The sequence below is a fragment of the Apostichopus japonicus genome, chromosome 9, assembly GCF_037975245.1.
Source record: "Apostichopus japonicus isolate 1M-3 chromosome 9, ASM3797524v1, whole genome shotgun sequence".
NCBI lineage: Eukaryota > Metazoa > Echinodermata > Holothuroidea > Aspidochirotida > Stichopodidae > Apostichopus > Apostichopus japonicus.
The window spans coordinates 20827710-20851479 of NC_092569.1; the positions used below are offsets into that span (position 1 = coordinate 20827710).

General features: G+C 34.6%; 2 protein-coding genes across 8 annotated transcripts in view; one reads left to right on the forward strand and one right to left on the reverse strand.

The window, feature by feature from the left end:
- LOC139973082 (uncharacterized) overlaps positions 1-23770 on the reverse strand; it is a 33718-nt gene extending 9948 nt beyond the window's left edge. Inside the window, exons 1-8 of one of the 7 annotated variants that reach the window (XM_071979473.1) lie at positions 23548-23770; positions 7655-7694; positions 4999-5040; positions 4209-4304; positions 2734-2982; positions 2291-2374; positions 1166-1370; positions 343-633 (exon numbers count right to left, since the gene is read on the reverse strand). In XM_071979473.1, the coding sequence (XP_071835574.1) occupies positions 343-633; positions 1166-1348 (474 nt within the window). In that variant the 5' untranslated portion in view covers positions 1349-1370; positions 2291-2374; positions 2734-2982; ... (2 more) ...; positions 7655-7694; positions 23548-23770. Of the gene's footprint in view, positions 1-342; positions 634-1165; positions 1447-2290; positions 2375-2733; positions 2983-4208; positions 4305-4998; positions 5041-7654; positions 7695-9535; positions 9566-23547 lie in introns of those variants that run through there. The other 6 variants (XM_071979474.1, XM_071979475.1, XM_071979476.1 and 3 more) reach the window with 6 other exon arrangements.
- LOC139973088 (fibrinogen C domain-containing protein 1-like) lies at positions 15272-22236 on the forward strand. Its single transcript, XM_071979487.1, has 4 exons — positions 15272-19454; positions 20078-20368; positions 20827-21094; positions 21494-22236. Exons 2-4 carry the CDS (start codon positions 20099-20101, stop codon positions 21760-21762), a joined length of 807 nt encoding a protein of 268 aa, XP_071835588.1. The 5' UTR covers positions 15272-19454; positions 20078-20098; the 3' UTR covers positions 21763-22236.

Consider the following 23770-nt stretch of genomic DNA (forward strand, 5'->3'; position numbering starts at 1 on the left):
CATTTGGTCAAGAATTTTGTTTCTAGTAGTAGCTTTGGGAACAATCTAAGATAGTAGTTAAAGATCGAAATATAAGTGAATGTTAGATTAAGTGGAATATAATCAACATCAACGTCTTGTTTACATGATCACAGGGTAATAGCGACTCCGCGTTTTGATTAGTAAGAGGACAGGAACATTACAGCGGGCAGCCACGTATACTTAAAATGTGTTCCAGCAATAGTGTTACAGACGTATGGGATAATATTAATAATATAAAAGAAAAAGCATCTGCAAAAGAACATTTACGAGTTATGCGAAATGTGAAATGACAAGTGTCTTGGTTTCGTGAAGAAAACTTACCATCCAACCACCTTTGCAATAAACTTGGAAAGGTTCATGTGCCCAAGAAGGCGGATGTATCAAATAAATGCCTTCTTTGGTGGACAAACCATAATAAACATCCTGGCAGTTTGTGGTTACTTGACAAGTCGTACCATTTCCCCAGTAGCCCTCTTTACACTCGCAAGATGAACTTTGACCTTTGCTCTGGCATGTTGCATCATTACTGCAAGAGTATTCTTCACAGTGGAGAACATCATTTTCACATGTGCAACGTCTTGTGCAGTTAAAGTTAACATGCAATGATCCGTTCTGTGCAGAAATGTTCAAGAATACGAGCAAGTCGAGAGAAAATGTTAACTCTGCTCAAATGAGACTTCATTCAACGGTTAATAATATATAATACATTAGTGGAAACTTTGACGTTATATTCATTGTCTTTTTTAATCTGAACTTTAATGCCCCCCCCCCCAAAAAAATGGGATATCGGCACGTTGTGACTACTGCATTTTCTGAATGGTAGATATAATAACTTCAAACGAATCTTCAAATCAATTTTTCTGCCCAACCTAAAGATGTCATAAGTGATATCCGAATCTGACTAGTATTAACCTATATAACCTTCAAATTGCGTTTCGAAAAACTTCGTATTTCGTAAACGGTTAAAGAAAGTGAATTTTTCAACGGAATAAGTAAGAAGCCTATAATAGGAATAAGTATGGACACAAGAAATGTACGCGCTCGTTTAGTTCTTGATATTGATGTTTTTTACACTCTCTAAAAGAGATCTTCGAAAAACGTGACACATGCGAAAAATGAAAAATGTCGAGCTATGTGAAAATACCGACATGACTCCCATGAACGAGTGGTAGCATCCGCATTCATACAACGGTATGCATGCTCCATCTCTGATAAGGAATCCATCTGGACAGACACACGTATAACCTGGTTCATCGTCACAGCTTTTAAAACAACCATTGAGTCCATCGGGATCATCGCACGTAGTTTGGCATGAACGTGCATCCATACCATGTTGGTTGGGCAAGATTCTGAAGTAAAATGACATGTTCAAGTCGGCGGTCGTAAAAATTGCCCTTTACTATGCAATCAACAACATGACGGTTCTTTCAAATGCTCACCTGGCCAAATGTTTACAAAAATTAGAAATTCCGAACGGAGATATTACATCCCAGAAGAAGTCTCGTAAGTATAATACTGTAAGAATTATTTTCAATATCATTTTGAGAGGTAACAATCAGAATATCGTTACTTGTAGCTTTACCACTTCAGTTTGTTTCTGACATGTAAAAGGTCAATTAAACCGAGGTTAATTCAGCACATTGCGAAGAATGTCTGTTGTGAATGGTAATGTTATTGGTTGGCTATTATAACATATTCTGATTGAGATATGAAACTAAGCTATCAAATATGCACACATGTTACTGTTTAATCAAATAAAGTAAGTTACAATAGTGTCTTACCGTCTAAGTATTATATAATATAGATATTTGAGAAGGCCAGGCGGTAGGGAATACACGTATGCCTATCTAATTGTTACAATTGTTCTCCAATTGTGAACTGAAGTAATTGTAGACTTAATGGTATACATTTTTAAATCACCTGTTGTAGGCATCCGTGTTGTTGATAGCTCAATTGTACTAGTAGCATTAGTTGTCGATGGCGTTTCAACGGTTGACGTTAATAAACGTATTTCCTGTTAATTCTTTAAACCATCGAAAATAAGATAAATCTATATCAACTGTAATAACTTCGAACAAGTGTATACAGACTAAATAACTAATACTGCCGTATGTTTGTTGCTCAGATGAACATTCATCATGTATCAGCTGATGAAGATGCATGGGAACCAACGTTTCTGACGAAACAACTGTAGTCGTAGATAAATTTGATGTTAATTCTATCACTTAATCATTCAAGCTCTAGACAAAACGAAAAACCATCACGTTACCTGTTGAGACCATCGATGTTGTTGAAAATTCATTTGTGCTGATGGTTGTCATTTTATCGGTTGACCGAAGTAATGTTGTTTCATCTGTTGAGTGCATGGTTGTACGTAATAATTTACTCGGTGTTGTTGCTAGTTTATTGATTGAATCTAATGATTGATTAATTAAATATCACATTAGTTGATATTTACAATCATAACACTAAGTTTTAAATGGTCCCGTAATACTTAAAAAAAAATAGACACATTATAGGACGTTAGCATACGATTATAAAATATTTACCTAACAATCTTAATACACAACATTCTAATGTTTAATTAGTCCAAGCCGTGTAAAACCAAATTCTTCTTGACGTTCACATTGTCGACATAATAATGATGAATACCAATCTGTTTCATGACTGAGTCAAATAATTAAAAAAGTACACCACATGCTGTATCGTTACCTGTTGTAGGTATCATTGTTGTTGACAACAAACTTTTGGATCGTGTTGTCATTTCATCAGTTGACGGTAACATTCGCACCCCATCTGTTGAGTATACTGTAGTTGCTGATTGGTCACTCATATCCGTTCCCAACGAATTTTTTGTTGTTGATGTTTCACCGGTTGACATAAATGATCGCATTTCATCAGTAGAGTGCATCCATGTTGATTTGATTCCACTCAGTGTTGTTTCCGTTTTTGTTCTCTCATCTGTTAACGACAATGATTAGTGTCAGATGTTTTTCTATCTTTTCCAATGTATACTTGCCTAACTCTTTATATATTATACATTAATATCTAACCATCTAAGAAAATATGTAACCTACCTCGTCAAACTGTCAGAGATATAGAATTAGAGATGTTTCCCGAGAAATATTCGAAAGAATGTTTCGATAGCAAAGTACATATTCTTAATACTTATCAGCTTGTTGTGTTCTTACTTTACGTTGTGTTGATATTATCCCCCCCCCCCCCCGGTTTATGTCATGAGTGAGATGGTGTATTATACTTGTATTTTGGATTCATCAATTGTAGTTGTAAAATGCTATAGCCATTATAACTAATGACTTTGTAAAAGTCAGTTTTCGATACATGAAATCATGATATGCAACTTACAAACATATACAATTATTTCCAGCATTTCTTTTGACTCATTACCATTTGGTTAACATAACGATATACGACAGCAAATAGTGTTGTCTATATTAGTATTCAGACATTTCAACTAGGACGTAAATATTCACTCAATTTTATGTCGGTGGCTCTGCCGAGAAGAGTTAAACTTAATAAATACTTACATTTAGTATTCACATACAATACTCCTGATATACAACCTGGCAACGAGAACTCATAGCGAGCATTTCGTTTGACGTATTACCATTCTTTAACATATATTACAACGCTATACGGAAGTAAATAAAGTTTGTTTACACAATTATATGTACAAAGTGAGTTTTATATTAGTGAGTCTGTTTAAAGAAACAGATAACTGAACATCCGCTGCCATCAAAAAATTAAGTGGTTCGTCTGAACCGAAAATATGCATATATATTTCCTTCTAAAACAGATTTATTTGATGTCTTGATGCTCTTTCTTTCTTTCCCTTTGGGCCAGTACTCAGAGCGTTGGATGCCAAATAGAGTTTATAGTTAGAGAGGATGGTTGTAAATATATCTTCACTACAACTTCCCATGAATAAGCAAAGCGCTTAACTAAGATTCAGTCATTTCAGGATTCTCTATATATTCACCAAATAGTTCATAATAATTACTATTATGCATATGACATATACGTTTCAATATAATATGTTAATGAAGCTTCAAATTAAATTACTGTTCCTTTTGCAGGGCAAAAAAAGTCAGTTTTTACTTCGATACATTTATTACTTGTCTACATCTATAACTTCTTAGATTACTTAAATAGCAACTGTTACTTACCGGCACTCGGTATAACCTCCATTTGATTGCTGCAGTTACCACCACAAGGCATAACGTCATCTTTAAATGAGTGTGGTTTTGTGCACTTGAAAAAAGCTGAAATCATAAGAACTGTTAGTTTAAAGATCATAATCGAGCAGTTACATAACAAATATTTGCTACAAGTATAATAACTGATCCGTGTTTGCTGATTCATGCTTTTTCTTTAAATTCACAACGTCAAAGTAATGAGATGAAATGTTAGATCTACTTTCCGTTATTCTACTTACCAACGCTTCCCGCCATCGAAGAATAAATGCAAATACCAAGAAGGAAGCAATGAAAGATACACGAAAACTGAATTCCACTCATCTTCTTTTCTCAATGTTTAGTAGAAATTAAGAGTTTTTCTGGATAATTCCTTGTCAAGCTCATCAATGTTCTAAGTTACTTTGAAAACCCTCGTGTTGCTACGCAGATATCGAAGTTTTCGGGAACACACAACCAATCACGTGATTCAAGTTCGGCGTTATTGTTAATGTTAACATTCGCCAAAAAGCGACAAAAGAAAATGGAAAACAGCCACGCTATTGATCGAAAGATGTTGACGTCTTTTGGAATACAATATGAAGTCTACTTGTTCAGAAGTATACGCAGAGACACAATATTAAAAATCTATGATATATAATCAATAAACAGACCTAATTCTTTATAATTGAATTAATGAATTTTTATTATGTCTTATATTTGTGATTTTTGGGGTCGTTATTTAAGAAAACGTATTTTTTATATTGTTTATATTGTAACTCACTGTTTGTAATATCAACGAGGGCTCTTGTTTTTCACATCCGACCTAGATTGAATGGAAAGATTGATTAGGAAATAACTGCTTGTGTACGAAATCACTGATGTTTATGACCTTAAAATATATCATGAACAATTTTGTAGAATTACCAACGGTTTGGATTTCTGGCAAATTAGATTAGCGGAACTTCCGCAAACGAAGAAAAATCTTCCGCAAACAAAGAGTAAAAAATAAATGAGCAGTACGAATGATTATGTTAGACAACATTTCTATAGGATCTGAACTAACATTTACAAATGACATTAAATTGACTTAAACCTGAAGAGAAAAATATTCTTTGTGAACGGTTAAGGTTGAAACGTTAATTTTTAACCGACAAAGTCCTTACGTATCACATTAGCCAAGATGTAATGTTTACAATATAACCAGCAACAATATTACGTTTGAACAACATTACGGCAGCTTTTCTAATATTCAATACTTTATAACTGTTGGAAAACGTTTTTAAACACGGGATTCCACTAATGCTCTATGGTATATAGCGAGAAATTACTTCGAAGCGTTACTGAACGAGAAGTAAGATCTGCATTCCAATTTTAGTATAAATTTTATTCATTTTTATTGACTTTGTTTATGACTATCCAAATTCAAAGTAATTATGCAATGTTCACATTCAACATATAAGGAATATTCATTTAACTGCAATAACAAGTCATGATTACTCAGGATACTGAGTGAACGTTTGTAAAGTACAGTACCGCCCTGCCCATAATAACTAAACAACTGGCTGAATGAAGGAACAATGATAAATCCCAACGACAAATTATGATGAGACCTAGTTAAGTGGACCATGAACAAAACAGGCCATTAGTCACTGCGACCACCATATACCAATACCTGTTCGCCATTCATTCATGCCACATATATCACTAAAATTGTTATGCCGACACGTACGTATGCAGCCAAATTAAATAAATATGTATAACATACCGTAATTGTTAAAATAGCTATTTTAATAATTATGTTGTACTTATTAGTATTACTAGTCCCATATATTGGAGGGCAATATATATGATTACACATTCGTGACTAAATCATTGAGACATTGTAATTCCAAAACAAAGCTCAAACTACATTTCTAAAGGCAAATCATATCGCCCGAACAAATAAAAAGTTGTTCACTTGTTTCAATCCCCTCATAATTTACAACGCCATCAGATTTCCATACGTAATTCGTAGCAACATCTAAAACAGACCTGGTGAACAATATTGTTCATAAGTTTTTCATATAAGCAGCCCCCATATTTTACCACAAATTCTCCTCGATCCCCTCCCTCTTTGACCACTCCCATGATCGACAATTTTTTTAAAGCACCCCCCCCCCCCGCGCCAGTGTTGACAAAGTTATAGCAGACATTACGTGAAAAGTTAGAACTTGAAACGACATAGCCTTAGTGCGTCAAGTCGATCTGAGCTAAACAACAAATTCTGACGCCATTTTTTTAAGTAGGGCACTATTGTGGGTAAAAGTAGGTACAAAAAGAATTTTAACAACTGATATTTCTAAAATAATATCCTATGCATGGTTACTATCATGAAAGTTACGAAATTACATCTCACTGTCAATCTCAAGTCCGGGACAGTGTTGCTTTTTGTCGTCGTGAGAAACTAACTATATGCATTCTATCCGAGGATGTGAAACGAAAATGTAAATACTTGGGAGCTAGGATCCTCCCCAATCCCAACCATGGTTCATGTCAACAAAATATTCGACTTATACACTATGTATAGTTCTATGAAATGAGCGGTTACTTTTTATACAGCTGTTTCAGAAGCGGGTTGATGGATCTGTTTCATTTTATGAGACTTGGGATAACTAGAGAGATGGATTTGGTGATCTTAATTTTAGTTTCTTGCTCGGAAATGAGAAAGTACACGTCATATCAGCTCAGAGAGATCATCAACTAAGAATTGATATTTTGTTCAACAATACCTATGATGACAGTGCATATCTTCATTACAACCTGTTTCGAGTTAGCTCCGAGGCAACACAATACGAGATAACGCTTGGAAGCTACACAGGGAGCTTCGGTGCGTATTGTTCCGCGAATGGCAACTACCTCTGAACAGTAGTGTGGCTCAGTTGACTGAACTTTGAGGTATATTGATTTTGTTAGTGTTGTACTTTATTTATCAGGACCGCTTAGGACGAGTGCAAGAGAGAGAGAGATGGGGAATTGTTAATCTTATAATGTCAATGAAGTTCTTAGAATACATTTTAAAAAAACCCAGAGAAGTACACAATCCAAAGTTGAGGCCAATGTTGTTAACTTTCATTCTTGTTTAGGTTATAGGAAGCTTTAGTCTACATTCGAAAAAGAAGACACAAACTAATTATATATATATATATATATATATATATAGAGTATATATATATATATATATATATATATATATATATATGTAGCCTAGTAATTGAATATACTGTTTACTTGCTTTACATTACTTAGCTAAATATTGTAAAAGGAAATATTTGGTAAGTGTGACGACAGTGTTCCCTTCAAATTTAAAACGAAGCTTATTTTAATGAACTCTCTTGTTTATACATTTAACAGAATATGACTACATGGATTACCATCGAGATATGAAATTTTCAACTTACGATCAGGACAATGACTTAGCCAACCCTCCGCTTTGTACTTCTGTGGAAAAACAAATAAATAAATAAATAAAAATAAATAAATAAATTGTGCTTCTTATCATCCCGGCGGTGGTTCAATGCTTGCCATGCTATTATGTTGAATGGAATCTACGGTGGCCCTTGGGATACAGTTATGTGTTTGTTTCAAAGGATTACACGCGATAAAAACTGTTCTGCTGTGGCAGTGGATATGTAAATTAAGCCTTTGTGAGACTGTACTTACAGAGGTTCACAACCATTTTTTCTGTGAAGTCATGAACTCATGACTTTAAAAAATATTGCTTGCTGGATGTCTAATGTTAATTGGTTGGAGCGAGAAAGAGGAGGGGGACAGGATTGTGACGATTTGGATAAAAGAACATTCAATGAACTTGATCATCAGGTCATATTAATAAAACACTAGTAGCTAAGATTATGAAGAACTGAAGTGTGAGTCTTATTATTCAAGGTTCGTTTATATAAGGCCACATCGTGACAGAGGAATGAAGGTTGGATCTTCAATTTACCCGAAACCAGCAGATTATAATTATATAAATATAAAATAGTAGTTGATGAAGCTACTAAACCCTGCTATTTACAAGATGATGAGAATGTTAATAATGAATTTGAATTATCAATTGTGTTGCACGGACACGCTTTGTTATCAGTAGTAAAATGTTATAAAAAGAACCACTTTCACCTCGTTACGCGGATTAAAACGCTTTGTATAGGGCTAATTATCTTCACGGTTATAGGATATCCCTAAATCAAACGAAATTGTTTTGTATTCACATAGCTGTTTTATTCTCTTTTATTTTATTTTACCTCAAAATATGTAATACTTTTATGAAAAAGGACTTTTTGGATTGGTGTATCATTGTTAAGGAAATGACTTATTATCATCCAAAAATTGCTTGTAGCACCTTACTGTTTGCTTAAGGATATATATATATATATATATATATATATATATATATATATATATAGATAGATAGATAGATATTTATGCATATATATATATATATATATATATATACAAAGAGAAAGAGAATCAAGATAGATGAGAAATAGACTTGAAATATTAATTAACTTAACTCCTAGCTGTAATATCAATACATAGTAAAAGTTAGTGATAAAAGGAGATACCACGATCGCTAATCAATGGCTACGCGTGCTATTTTTGCTATTTTGCAAGTGAGAAGTTGTCAAGTTTGCTTTCCAGAAAGGGTGTCGATTACTGTAAAGTTGATAAAATCTCTTTACAGAAGAAGCCTTAAAATGTGGTGAAGTCAGTCCGCAGACTTAAAGGTTGAAAATGGAGTGTCCAGTTCCGGTCAAAGTAGGCATCCCGTTTAATAGGTTGAAAATTGATAGAAATGTTCGTCCAATAATGTAGCAGAAACAGTATTAGAACTTCCCAAAAATAATTGACGAAAACGGGATACACGATGCAAAGACTGTAGAAAATGTAGGTCGTATGGTTTAGTTAATATTTGTTATAACCAATTACTTGTTGACATCTGCAAGTAACTGCTGATATCAAAAAATAATTGCTGATAAAAGAAAATGAATTTCTCATTCAACAAATTATTTGCTGATATCAACAAATCCATTGATGAAAACAGTAGTTTATTTAATGATATTAACAAATGAACTGCACATATCACTAGTACATATTGTTGTTGATGTTGACAATTCAATTGTTGATATCAGCGATTCAAGTGTAACGACCGAACGTTCTTGTTACTATTGAAGAAAAGCGCCACCACCACCACCACAACAACGCCGCGAATTCGGAAGTACTGTACAAATGGGCCTTTACAAGATAATCTCGCTAGTTCAGTGCAATGTATATCAACTTACGTCATTTGGTGAAATCCAATGACTCTAGAGCCGTGGTTTTCAACCTTGGGCTCGCGGGCCCATTTGGGCCCGCGAAGCCGATTTTGTGGGCTCGCGAGCATTGCCCCAGTAATGATTAAAAATTGTGGCATTTTGGGGGGCTGGTGGCGAAGGCACATGATGATGTTTCTTAGGAAGCCTCTTCGATGAAACCTTGTACAACGGGTACAATTTACTCAACCCTATAACCCTATAAGACTAGTATAAGAGAATTCGGTGACTCCCACCAACCACTGCACACTACGTATTACGTATTTACCAAGGTTATGATGTGTGGAAGCCTTGCTCAATCGAACCCAGCTCTTCCCAGTGCACGCAGCAAGTATTGCGCGATTTCTATAGAGAATAATTTAGTACTAACATGCCTTTATACGACTAGCCATTGATCGATCAATCTTCTAATTATCGGTTAATAATAGGTCAAAGATCCGAAGAAAAAAAGTGGATCATATTTGTCTACACTTCTAAAAATTGCGATAATTCGAAGGAAAGGGCTGTAGTAGAATCCTTCTATTTTCAATATACAATTAACGGTTAATTGTATTGAAAATAGAAGGATTCTACTACAGCCCTTTCCTTCGAATTATCGCAATTTTTACAAGTGTAGACAAATATGATCCACTTTTTTCTTCGGATCTTTGACCTATTCTGCCTCGAATATGAGCAATAATTGGAATAACTTATACAGCGTGATATCTATACAGTCCGACACTTCTACAGTTCTCCCGTTCTATTGTCAATACACAAAGTATTATTACGTTCTCTTTATTTCTTAAATTGTTTTCAATAAATAGAAATTACCTCACCGATTCGAAATATATCTCCTTTAATACTACTGGGCCTCATATGCACACGTCAAACGGTTTTGCTGCTTTTTTATTGCATTGTTCATCTCCATTTTTCTGCATTATTCTGATAGTAATAACGGTCACCCATTTCTTATGAAACCAGTGTACCATTGAGGGTTGCAAGAAATCTTTAAGATAGGCTCTAATTGGGCAGTACCTGTCATCTGATCACGGAGGAACATACATAGCTCTGATTGAGTCCCCGGGTCACTTGTGTCAAGAATACACTAGTATACGCTGTGAAAATGATTTTATGAAGTTGATAACTTTGCAGGGTAGGGTATGGGCTCGCGAGGACGGCTCGGAAGACGAATTGGGCTCGTGATCGAAAAAAGGTTGAAAACCAAGGCTCTAGAGAATGAAGTACGGACCGTTCTTGCCCGGATTTCACTGGTTTCTTTGAGCGGTATAGAGAATAAAAAATAGCAACGCCTCCAAGGCAAAACATCTTCCTGAGGCTAAAAGAAAATGACAACGGATCAACGCGACCATTAGCAGTGATATTACTGACTTTTTATCAAACTTACTCCTTTTTATCATATCATTCGACACAGGTTTTAGTGTGTTAGATTAACTTATACTAGCCTAGATATGTTAACGGTATCTGACGTACACATGTTTGAGATTGGGAAAGCTGGGCCTTTTAAAGCCATACCGAGACCAGCCTGAACGTACTTGGGTATACTATGCACGAAGAAAACAAAATATTACATTTTTCGATCCGTCGGAACTCCTATTCCTGTCGGCAGGCCAGGGACCAGCACCGCCGTCACATGGGTCGATGTTGGTGTATTTCTGTTTTGGTGACATATTTGCCTATATATAAGGATACACACACATATATATATATATATATATATTTATATATATATATATATATTTATATATATATATATATATATATATATATATATATATATATATATATATCGGCCACAGCACCGCACACACACAGTAGCCATTTCTGATTGTTAAACAGTGATATCTATAGTAGAATACTGAGCTAGTTATCTCGTAGAGCTTGCCTAGCTAGAGTCTACAATGTTAAGACCTATCAATCATCATACAAACTCATCCACTTCGATAAAGCAAACAATGAACACTGCTGTGACATTAAGAAAACAGAAATGAGTTTAAACTTGTTGATTTTCTTAACTTCGGTGATCAATAAAAGTATTTAAATATCCAGTTTGTGATACTCTTATATTCAGCATAACTAGATATAAAGAAAACTATGTAGTAACATGAGAACAAAGGAGAAACGCCTTGTCATATATTTTCTGATGTGAACATCATGTAGCAGTAATAGATAATATTAAATTTGTTTAAGCGTGTATATAGAAATATTGTTAGATGATGTGTGTGTGTCCTTTGTGAATTAGACGTTGAGACGTAACGACGATCGGAGTGAGGGGGGATATATGAGAGAAGGGCTGGTTGCCAAATTTAAAATACCAGCTTTGTCGATGCATAGGCCTATATGACTTCATCTCACGTATGACACTCATTCCGTTTACGCGATACAAGGTAATGACTTTAAGAATCCATGTTACATTGCATTGTATTGGTATTTTTTGAGGCTCTCGCAATTGAACATTTTCATGCAGCAATGCGAGAAATTGCCATCTACATATATTACAATAAAAGTACTGATTTGGTAATGTTTTGTTCAGCTGTAATATTACTTTCATCAATCAACAGGGAAAGCGAGTAAACGAACTTTGGAATATCCATAGCAGATGTTCATTCATGTTTTGCATACTTAAAATACTATCAAAACTATTTTTATGTTTGATAACACCGTTTGATTAATTGATAATTCCCTAACCACGGTTAGCGCTTTGGTGTCAAGGTACTTTTTACCAAGTCTCTATGTTTCAACTTTCTAGTCTGTTGCAAGCAGTGTATAATATATTACTCAGACGAGCGTAGCGGCCACGATTAAATCACAATAATAGTACACTTATCGTTCGAATGAGAGCCCATGATGCTGAAAAGTATTGACATAAGTTATAATATATGAAATAATTTAGAAGCTTAATTACTCATCCATTAACGAGTCAAGGTAACATGCACATTCGTATCTTCAGGGTAACTAAAGATGAGAATTCGTAATGGTAGCAAAGCCTTTTAATAGTAAATTTAATATATTGACACAGTAAATGTTCACGCCTCTTATCAACACAACAGCCGATTAACACTGAGAGTAGAGTAACTACTGTATATTTTAAAGTATTTTTCCACAGCTAAAACTGGATCATGCCGATAAATCTGATTATTTGGTAGCATTACAGTAAGAACTGAGGATATGTGTAATCCCAAAGAATGCATCAAACTGGATTTGTTGCGATCACACATATCCTTAGTTCTTACTGTTATCCTTATTGCACACGCTACTGGTTTATAGCACGATCCAGTTTTTATTTTGGTTCAAATATTTAAGATTAATAATAGTTACTGTGTTCTTTGTATGTATCGGGTGAAAACAAACATCGTCGCGTCGTTATACTCGTATTTACCAGAGCATTGATCCTCTTTTTGACGAGGCTTCACACACAAAAAAAGAACAAAATGCTTACATCGATAATTAATGTAACAATTGACTGTTTGGCTGCATGGCTGCATGTGCCGTCGAGACACTGTAATTTACAAATCCTCCACCTGATTAATTGAAAACAAAACCCATTATTACAAAATGTATAGAACTAAGTATGATGTATTAGTGCCAACACATTGAATACATCTAGATCCTCTATACATTTTATAGTACAAATTAGCACTTTCATGGCAAGTTTTATAATACAAATTAGCACTTTCATTGCATATTTATATACAAATTAGCACTTTCATGGCATATTTTATAGTACAAAATTAGCACTTTCATGGCAAGTTTAACAGTACAAATTAGCAGTTTTAAGGCAATTTTAATTTCATCTGTCTTACATTTAAGTATAGTATACAGCCATAGTTGTTTTCACTTTGGTTAATGGCGGCTTGTTAGCTATGATTGCACTTTCATAGAGGATGAGTTATAAATTGAAACCAATTGTGTATTTACTGCATGCTGTCCTTTAAATGACACTCATATTAACTTAGTAAGGAATTAAAAAAATGAACGTGAAATTGACCAGTAATCCTGCTTCAGAAGTCAACAAACACAAGTTAATATTTAACCAACCATGAATTGAATAGCGGAATATTTGATTATGTAGATCAAACTTAAATTAATCAATAGCTACACATCTAATCGACAAAAGTATGATTAGAATGAACCAATATCTAAATAATTTCCATATTATAAAATATTACTTTACAATATCAACTTAAAACTTGCCATGGATATCTGATTGTTTATTAAGAATTAGTACAGTTTTTTTTTATCTTCTTGTTATATCGCGTTTTACGCTACCTGATGATGTATGTGGTGTAAGCCTTGTTCGCCGCAAACTCATTAAACCTTGTTTTCGTAACACAATTTCTTCATTAAACCAGATCACATTTGATTAATGTTCATGAATAAAAAAACAAGAAACTAATGTTGAAGTACAAATGGGCCTAAACTGACATATAACCGAATTTGTTTACTAGTGTTCTAGTTTGATAGAGGTACGGATAACCTTTGCAGCAGCGCACTAGATTGCTTACTGCCATAATGAAAATTGCAAACACGCAACCTCTTTCAGTAGTACTTATAGCACAGCGACTTTCCTTCTATAACAAAACATTGCCAGAAATTTAAGGAAATGGCGAGCTTTGCCAATCGGAGTCATGCAATAACTGCTGTCTTACTTTATGCTAATATCATCCACATCTCGCTTACTATGGGTAGGTTTGATTATTTTTATTTTGTTTTATGTATTTGGTTCATAATGTATAAGGCGTATCAACTAAGATGTTCCATTAACTTAAAGCTAACTTGTCTGCTCATATTACTTGTACTAATTAACTATGATTTTTAAGTTTTTCTTTCTCAAACAACTTTCTTATGAAATTTGTAACACATAAGTACACTTGCAGATAAATACACTCAATTAAATATTGCGTTGCTTGTTATCTGGCTTTGCATCTCGCCCAATATGTTGCTGCCAGCAACCACGGGCTACTGGCCTTACCACAGTGATGATGACAGCTCATGTATCTGATATAACATTATTCTAGACCAACCTTATGATGTACTGTTGTGATTGAAATGTAACGAACTTCTCTGACAACCGATTCACACAGAGATTACAGTAATTTCTGTAAATTTTAAAGTTTTATACCACAGTAAAAATTGGATCGTGTTGATAAATCTGATAAATCGGTAGCATGTGCTATTAGGATTGCAGAAAGAACTGAGGATACATGTAATACAAAAAAAGCATTAACTGGATTTTTTGGGACTACACATATCCTTAGTACTTACTGTAATCCTAATAGCACATGCTACCGATTTATAGCACGATCCGGTTTTTACTGTAGTACAAAACTTGAAGATTTATAGTAGATACTGTGTTCTCTGTATCTATGGGTGTCTCTGGGGTATTAGGCAGTTGGGTGGTGAGAGGTGATGAAGATTAGTGTATAGATAGTCTTTGTTTTCATTTTTATCATTCTCTTATTTTGCGCCTTTGTTCTTTAAAACAAACAGGCATATGCGAGTTCGAGAACTACATGAAAGGTCTCTCCCATCGGAATACTCAATTAAGTGGTAACTTTATTTATTTTTTTACACATTCTTAGCTGCTATTTATTCAAATTTGTTTAGCTGGGTTTTTGGTATGAGACTTATCAGTTATCCGTTATTTTTCTTGACAAATACGTTATGAAGCAAAAACAACACAATTGTCTAATGTGTCTTTTGTATACTCAGACAACATCTAACGAAAGTACTCTTCCGTGTGAGAGATACTGTTGTTCAAAAGTTACAATAGGGCATTGTCATTTTTTCATTTGTGATGTCATTGCTTTTCTAAATTTCCTTTTTTCAAGGTTTCAATGTAAAGTGTGTAATCTTGACAATGAAGCCAATAACATCGTGAACTCTTATTAATAACTTCAATGTTTTTAATTCCATAATTTTTTCATAACCTATCCATATTACATGGATAAAAATGTTAATAAACTACCAGTAAAGAAAGGATATAGTTTGACAGTTCAAACCATAGTTAGATGATACATATCTATAGGCTTGTCCCAGTCGTGTTTGTAAAAGTAACATTTAATCTCTGATAGCTCCCAAGCGAGATGCGAGCTAGTTGGAAAAGTTGTTTCTCATTAATATTTCTGTCAGTATAAATGATGATTGTTGTATTTTCTTCTCTTTGTGTTATGAAAAATATGTAAACAAGAATAATACAATTATATAAATGTTTTGGTCTAAGTGATAACACAAACTCTTAACTGTTTGAATAATAACAGCGGCTATCTGTACCCGTTCCACATCAGTGAACCCGTTTTCCCAAAAAAATATGTCAACTTGACTTTTCACTTCCCTTCAAAGTGATGTATTTTTAAGTCCTTGTTAATCTATTTGAGTATTTTGTATACATGTTTTGTATACTAAATGAAAACGAAAGTCCTTGCAATTCTATTTGAGTAATTTTTATGTAAATGAAATTGGGAGCCTTTGTTTATCTTCTATCACTATTTCGTGTCTAAACGCGATTGAATAATACAACATGTATTACGAAGATGATTTTTGAGTCAAATTTCTATAACTCGTACCTAATATAAATGGTTATATATGTTTTTGTTTGAAAATTAACATTATAGTTTATTCTTCAGTCAAATATGTTTGTTTTTAGAAGACGGTCAAAACAATGGTATGTTTGATGATACTTCTCCAGAGGTTTCTTCTATGATGTCAAACACAGGTAGGTTCCTCTTAAATTAAATTAAGTAAGAGTGTTTTAAACTCAACTAAAGTCTATTATAATGATTTGTGCGTTTATACTTTACAAAAGGAAAGTTTGTAATATATTTTTGTGTGAGTAAAAACTTAAGTATACATATCTTCCGAATGTTCTGGACAGGTATCTGCTACGTAAAGAACAAAAAATCAACTATCTGTTAAATTTATTCTCCTTCTAATATATTGTACTGGAATTTGCAGGTAATTTCTAATAAAAAATGGTGCTAAGCTATAATTAAACTAAGAGAAAAGAGCAATGAAAATCAATTCAGTCACATATTAATTACATAAAGCAAAAAATGTGTTTAAATTGATAGTATCATCTGACGCTTTGGTCACTTACATTGGAACATTGACGTAATTTATTAACGGATGTTAGTTGTGATAAACGTGAAATGCAGTTGCAGTAGTGCTGAGACAGATTCTCAATAAATTATATGAAAAAAAAGGAAATTTGTAGTTTCATCATAGAGCAATAACAAATTAACCTTTTGATTGATTTTGACAATGTTTATGATGACGACCGTGTTTAAACTTGTCTACATCATACAAGTATTGATTGACTTGATTATTGCAGGAGTGTATGAAATGCAATAGATTTGGTTACATTTACGTGTCAGCGTTTCAGGGCGGTGCTGACAGTGACAAGTCAGCTATGAAACGTATATAACACTATGCATTACTCTTAATGTCGATCAGAATACTATTATTCTGAATTTAAAACAAGACGGCAGAAGCCAAATATTGACATTTTCTTAATTCACAACAAAATGGAATGCCATGAAAGCAGAAAACTCTCATTTGAATACATTACAAAACAAAATAAAAAAAAAATTTTTTTAAGATGAACAAAAAGTCAAACATTTAATGTGACCGATTTGCAACATATATTTCACAAACCGAAATGCCGCTTTGCAAACAAAACAATCTCATTATTTGTTGTCTACAAGAGATAATACAAAGTGTCAATAGTGTGTATGAGAGGCAATTTTAAAGCGTTGTTCCGTTTCGGTATCCGTATATAAGCCACTCTTATTTAATGGATTTTGTAGCAAAATCACTTAGTTCAGATATACGACAATTTTTCAGTAGTATTTTGGTGAGCTTAATAAAAGAATCACAACGAATGTATACAATTTTGGACACCTAGATTTAGTTCTACAACATTTATGGACAAATATAAGCTAGCCAAGCCCATACGAATGGACCTATAAAGGAATCGGATAGAATACTAAAAATTACTCACCAGCATTGTTGCAGGACGAGCTATTCTACATAATCTTCATATAAAACATTGTAGTAGATGGAGGTCGGAGCAAATGAACTTTTTCTTTCGTTACTGAAAATTACTATAGATAATTTAACACTCGATTACAGATTCGACATCACCCAAGTCGACTTTACAGTCCTCAACGAAATCAATAAACACAACAGGTTGGTATTTAGTTTTCTAATACGCTGTGCAAATCACATATATCAAAGGCGGTGCTGTGTTATCAGAGTTATGTATTTTGGGGATTTTATGTTGTTCTGTTCCTGACTATCGTTACAGAACAGTTTCTTTTGACTCTTCAATTTGAGCATTGTTTAGTATTTTAAAGCAATCTGAGTAATACATTGATCCACGCCATTCCTGTAGTAGGATACAGCCGTTACTTTATATAGCGTAAATAAATTAACATTTTACCATTTGTAAAGCATATATTTGTGTTAATTTTGTAACACGCTGATACTACTTGATAGTGCATCCGTTAGAAATGCTATATTTATCAGCTTCATTGGTAGAGTTTCTATTCAAAGAACGAAAGGAAAAAGTTCAAATTCATTCTGAAATATCCGATTCTCTGTTAGCATGTAGCTAGACGACAGACATTACATTTAGAATCAGTCTTTATTCACGATTTACTGGCTTTACAAAGAATTTTCCTTTTTTTTCAACTATTCGAAGACCATTTTCTTAGTACCATGATTATAGTTAGATTGACCTTTGTATTGGTATATAGGGCTTTAGCTTTGGTATCATGTTTCTGGAAAAAAAGGTCATTTAATATACCAAACTGTTTTTATTAGTTTTATAATATCGGCATTGTCTCTTCTGGCCATTGTATTAAACTGTTATTTTACCAAACTCTTGTTTTATATAAATTCTTTAACCGACTGTGGAAAATTCTAGTCAGAGGGGTTTAATCGGAAGGAATGTATACGTCCGTTTCCGCATCAGGACTGTCAAGTTACATCCTAACAATATAAAATCATACCTTACCATTTACTCTTAAAGCCTTTTAATATTTTCTTGGTAAATAAATTCACCGTTTATTTTAACATAATGCTAGTTTTATATTCTTGACTGTTAGGACGAATGTCGACTGACAATTTCCTGCAATCCACGAGTTCACCGGTAACCACAGCAATAACTACAGAAGGTATTGCCAAAGCTGCACACATCTTACATTTTCTACAAGGATAAAAATTAATCAACTTTGCATAACATACGTTTACAGAGCTATAAAAAAAATGACTTGTACAATAGAGCACATACAATAGAAAAGTAAGTTTAATTGATAAGCATAAATGGACTGAATTTTGGTGAATATTAACTTAAATTCAGAACTGCAGAAATTAACACTATTGTCGTTAGTATATGGCACCACTTTTTTTTAGTAATAAGAAGTATCGTCGTGATAAATCTCGAGTTGGATATGATGTGCGGTTGACGGAAGGGCCAAATTCTGTGTTTTAATTTAAGCTCATTTCTTATCCTCCTGTATAAACTCAGGAGGTGAGACTTAAATCCATTTTCACCGTTACTACTAGTATACGTGTACAACATCACACTACCACAATATGTGAATGATCGAAGCAGTTGACACCAAAGGGAAACTTGCCTTAACATCCTGATGACATATGACATATTCCATTTTCAGTGGCGACCACTACGCCACCATGCCCTTTGAATCAAGTCTTTGATGACTGTGTATGCCAGATTACATGTGAAGACCCTCATGGGTGGTTTGGCTGCCATATAAACTGTACTGGAGGAAGAACATGCGTTTGTCCAAACGGCTTTTTACTACTCGGACAGAATTGCATACCGGAGAGTGCTTGTGGGTGTTATCACGAAACGGGAGGAGTCATACCGGTATTCTTAAACTGTTATTAGTATATTTTTCATATGCGTTCCTTAACAATCGTATCCGCCAAAACCAGTCTTCTCTGTCCCAACAAAGTATCAGTTGTAGGGTTTTACAAAACACAGATAAAAGGAAAGTTTCTTCAGTTGCCAATGTCAAATTAAGAACATAAAAAGTAGGTTTAATCAAGCGATATTATTAATGGCTGTTTATGAGCAATAAAAACAAATCATGGTGAGACCCTTCTTATTCAATAATAAATCCAAATTTGACGAAAGTGTGTGCAAGGGAGACTATGCGATGATGGGATCATTTTAGCGTGCTGTTTTGTGGAACACACCTCCAATAAAAGAACTATTAACAAGCATATTGCTCCCCAGAGCCAATCAAAAGTGAAGCGAAGACATTTCCAAGTGGTACTCCGTCCACGCCTGGCCTGACTTAATCGAACACATGTGCCCTCAAATATATATGGAAGGACTAAATAAAGGTCATATGAAAACAATTCCTTAAAGTTGTAATTTTTTCTCCATGAGAACAGACTAGAACACTATTCCAGAGATGTAATATACGTATATCATCAGAGTGGCAACACTATATTCATATTTATTCACTTTTTCTCTGTATTAAGAATGGCGGATCGTACGTGACCATGGACTGCACGGAAACATGCTCATGTGAGAATGACGTTCTTGTGTGCATAAACTATACATGCAGTGAACATGCGACGTGCCAGAACCACGATGGCAATATGTCGTGCGATTGCAACGTGAACTATATGGGAAATGGGACAGTATGTAAACGTGTACAGGATTGCCAAGATCTTTACGACAATGGCGTAATCAGTGAAGGTTTTCACTTCATATATCCGCTTACATGGCCAGGGGAACCTTTTGAAGCTTATTGCAAAGACGGATGGACTGTAAGAAGTCTTTCTTTTGAGTTTATGTCCATGATAGTTGACGTTTTATGTACGAGAAATAACATGTACCATACTACACATTGTACTTCTATACCCCGCCACTGAAATTTACTACGCAGGACTACGTAACCTACCTACTTCAACGTTAAAGAACAGAGTGTTGAAGAACGAGTATTATTTTGTGATTTTGTGCTAAACATAATATAAACGAAGTGAAACTATATATTTCCAAGGAGCAGAAAAAAAGTTGATAATATGGCTGGGCTGCAAATATCCACCTAGAAATGTGAGGGGATAGTGTCTTTTTCTGTTAATATATAGACCATTCATATATTCCATACAAACATCACAGAAGTACTTTTCTTGACTAATCTGGCTTCAAGTGGACCGTGAATATTTCCTTAATGAGCCTCAACTAACTGTTATAAACCTACTTTTGTTTTGCTGTTATTGTTTAGTTTTTTCAGCTCCGCGTCGATAACAAGGGTTTTTACGATAACTGGGATCGTTACAGATCTGGCTTATTTAGACGCGGAACTAATTCACATTGGCTTGGAAACGACCGATTAGCCAACTTAACTGCTCAACGGAACTACACAATGAGAATGGAATTTAAAAAACGGAGTAATAACATTACCCACTATCTTCAGTATGATCTCTTTCGAATTGGTTCAGAAGTCAACAACTATGCACTAGAAGAGCTTGGCAGTTATACAGGCAGCTTGGGTGAGTAAAACATTTTTATCGTAGCCTATAATGCAATGCAAAGTTTATGCCATGAACGATATTTGTTAACCTACATGATAGAGCGTGAAACCTGGTTTACTTTGGTAACTGATCGAATGGCACCTTCGATTTTTAAGGAGCATTAGCATCATTCATAAAAAAACGTCAATTTTCTCAAAATTTCTCAAAATCTTCATCGTCATCATTGTCGCCATCGCTAACTTCGTTTGTCGTCTTCGTCTTCAATTTTCATTTCCATCTTTCATTGTCATCCCCATCGTCACAGTAGACGATGATGAGAGTTATATTAGTTTCGATTTTTCTTGAGAAAAAAAGTAAATTTTGAAGAAAGATGGGTTTTTTTTTCGCTGGTTACGTTTTCCTTCTCATTGTACACAGAATATGACTACATGGGATATCATCGTGGTAGTGATTTTTCAACACATGACTCTGACAACGATAACGATACATCACGAGATTGCGTGAATGATCATCATCTCGGTGGCTGGTGGTACAATGGGTATAATGATGAATTGACATGTACTACAGCGAATTTCAATGGAAATTATGGCTATGGCTGGGATCATGGAGTGTGCATTTACGACAGGGAACGAATGATTTCTGACTGCGATAGTGCTACAACTGAAATGAAAATCAAACCCCTCTGAATTATACGTCCATTAATACGTGTGATTTGTTGATTGAGGCAATTTTTCGTTGCAAAAGGTGACAAATAGGTCACGAAACATTAAAACCAACCAGCATTAAAAGTCACTGCCCGAATCTATGAATTAGTTATTAAGCAAAATACTTTTTCAGGACTTTGCAAGTCAAATCAAATGTAGAAATAAATGTGACAAAAACATGATATTATATGTATGCTCTCAACAATACACATCGTGCTTAATACTTCTTTATTATTATAATCATCGTCTTGGTCTTCATGTTTGTATAAGTGTAATGGCAAGGGTTAACAAACACAAATAAACTCAAGAGCAATAACTTATGCTTCCACTATTTTATTCAAGGGTCTCACAAGTATCGCTGGGTACTGGAGCCAGCGACTCAAAATATTTTAGATATAATATGCAGAAAACAAAAGAGAACGGTGGACCACACTTAGGGCCTTCATAGCTAGAAGTGCATCTGTAATGAAACATAACCAGAAAAGCATTAAAAATATGTGTAAATTGGTCAAACGTAACAAAAAGGTTAACCAGTTGTACCTATACAGCTTCTAACAGTTGCCTAAATATTCCACAACATAGCATCGATGACTGAGAATAAGCATTACTTTCAACGCAGACCATCTTCTTAATTTGTATGTATGTATGTATGTATATTAGATCCTCCTGCAAGCAGGAACTCGCGAAGAAGCCTCATAGGCTTATCAAAGCCGCAAGCTGACCGAAGTCAGTCTCTTACATTCATATTTAACGTCCATAATTATGAATTGTTAATTGTCAACAACTCTGTAACTGGACGACATACATTAATCTGGGAGTGACTCGAACCGGGGACCTTATGATTGAAAGGCACCGGCGCTAACCACTGAGCTAACACTCCAAAAAATTTGAATACATTAACAGAGGACATAGTCTTTACGACTGTAATAGACACGTCTGCCTACTCATATCCTGTGTAGATTTCATTCATTAAAACAACGGGACTTCAACAAGTCAACCCCACGGTAGGAATAACAACGACACAACTATGTGGTACCGGCTTAACCTAGTGTAACTCACATGGGTGAACATTGTAGTAAAACTGTTGTAAGATAAGTATTACACTCAAGTAAACTGGGTTTCCTAAATGCATACATCCAGAACATGTCGTTTGTTCATTAAACAAGACATAACTAGATACCAATATAAATACAGACATATGTACTTTAACGGTTAGTAGACGTGGCCACCTTTAAATACAGATATATGTGCAATCGTAAATACTAACGGTACATGGGCGCGGCCATTTTAACTACCGCCATCTAACTGAGGGCGCAATTCCAAATCTGAATACTTTCCCAACTGGTCAATCTAAAGTATCCCCACACGTGTACTCACATGAGAATCATGCAGGTTCTCATGTTTATCTTACATCTTAGTTACGGACACAATATATATATCCACTCTTAATTATTACAACAGAAATGAGCATGACAAATAACAGACTTCAAGCCGCTTAATTTGATGTAAAAGTCACGGTATATACCCACTTAATCGATGTTAAGGCTATGATTCCTGCATACACTTAACGTTAACGGTAATCGACCAGTAGCCTATACACAGCGTACACATTGTTAAATAGACCAGCCTACGCTAAACAGTGAAAATTGACAGAGCACCCGAGTGAGCATTGAAACTATAATCGAACTGTGGGCTTGTTTTTAATACGTAAAACACACAAATTACTTGGAAAACATTACATATTGTCTTCAATATACGAATAATTACATTTGAAGCTCAACTCGCCCAGCAACGTTTGATATTCTCGAAGAGAAAGTGTATGAACGTAGTTTACTAACAGCAGTCGAAATAGCGTGTGTGGAGGGTCGTAAACAACAGACAGACCAGTGCTAAGATTATAGACGCTTAAACAATAGGGATAGTTGTTCTGGTTACACCAACATGCTAAGAAGCAGTTTCAGGTCAAAGGTTATCACTATGCGCGAGGAAT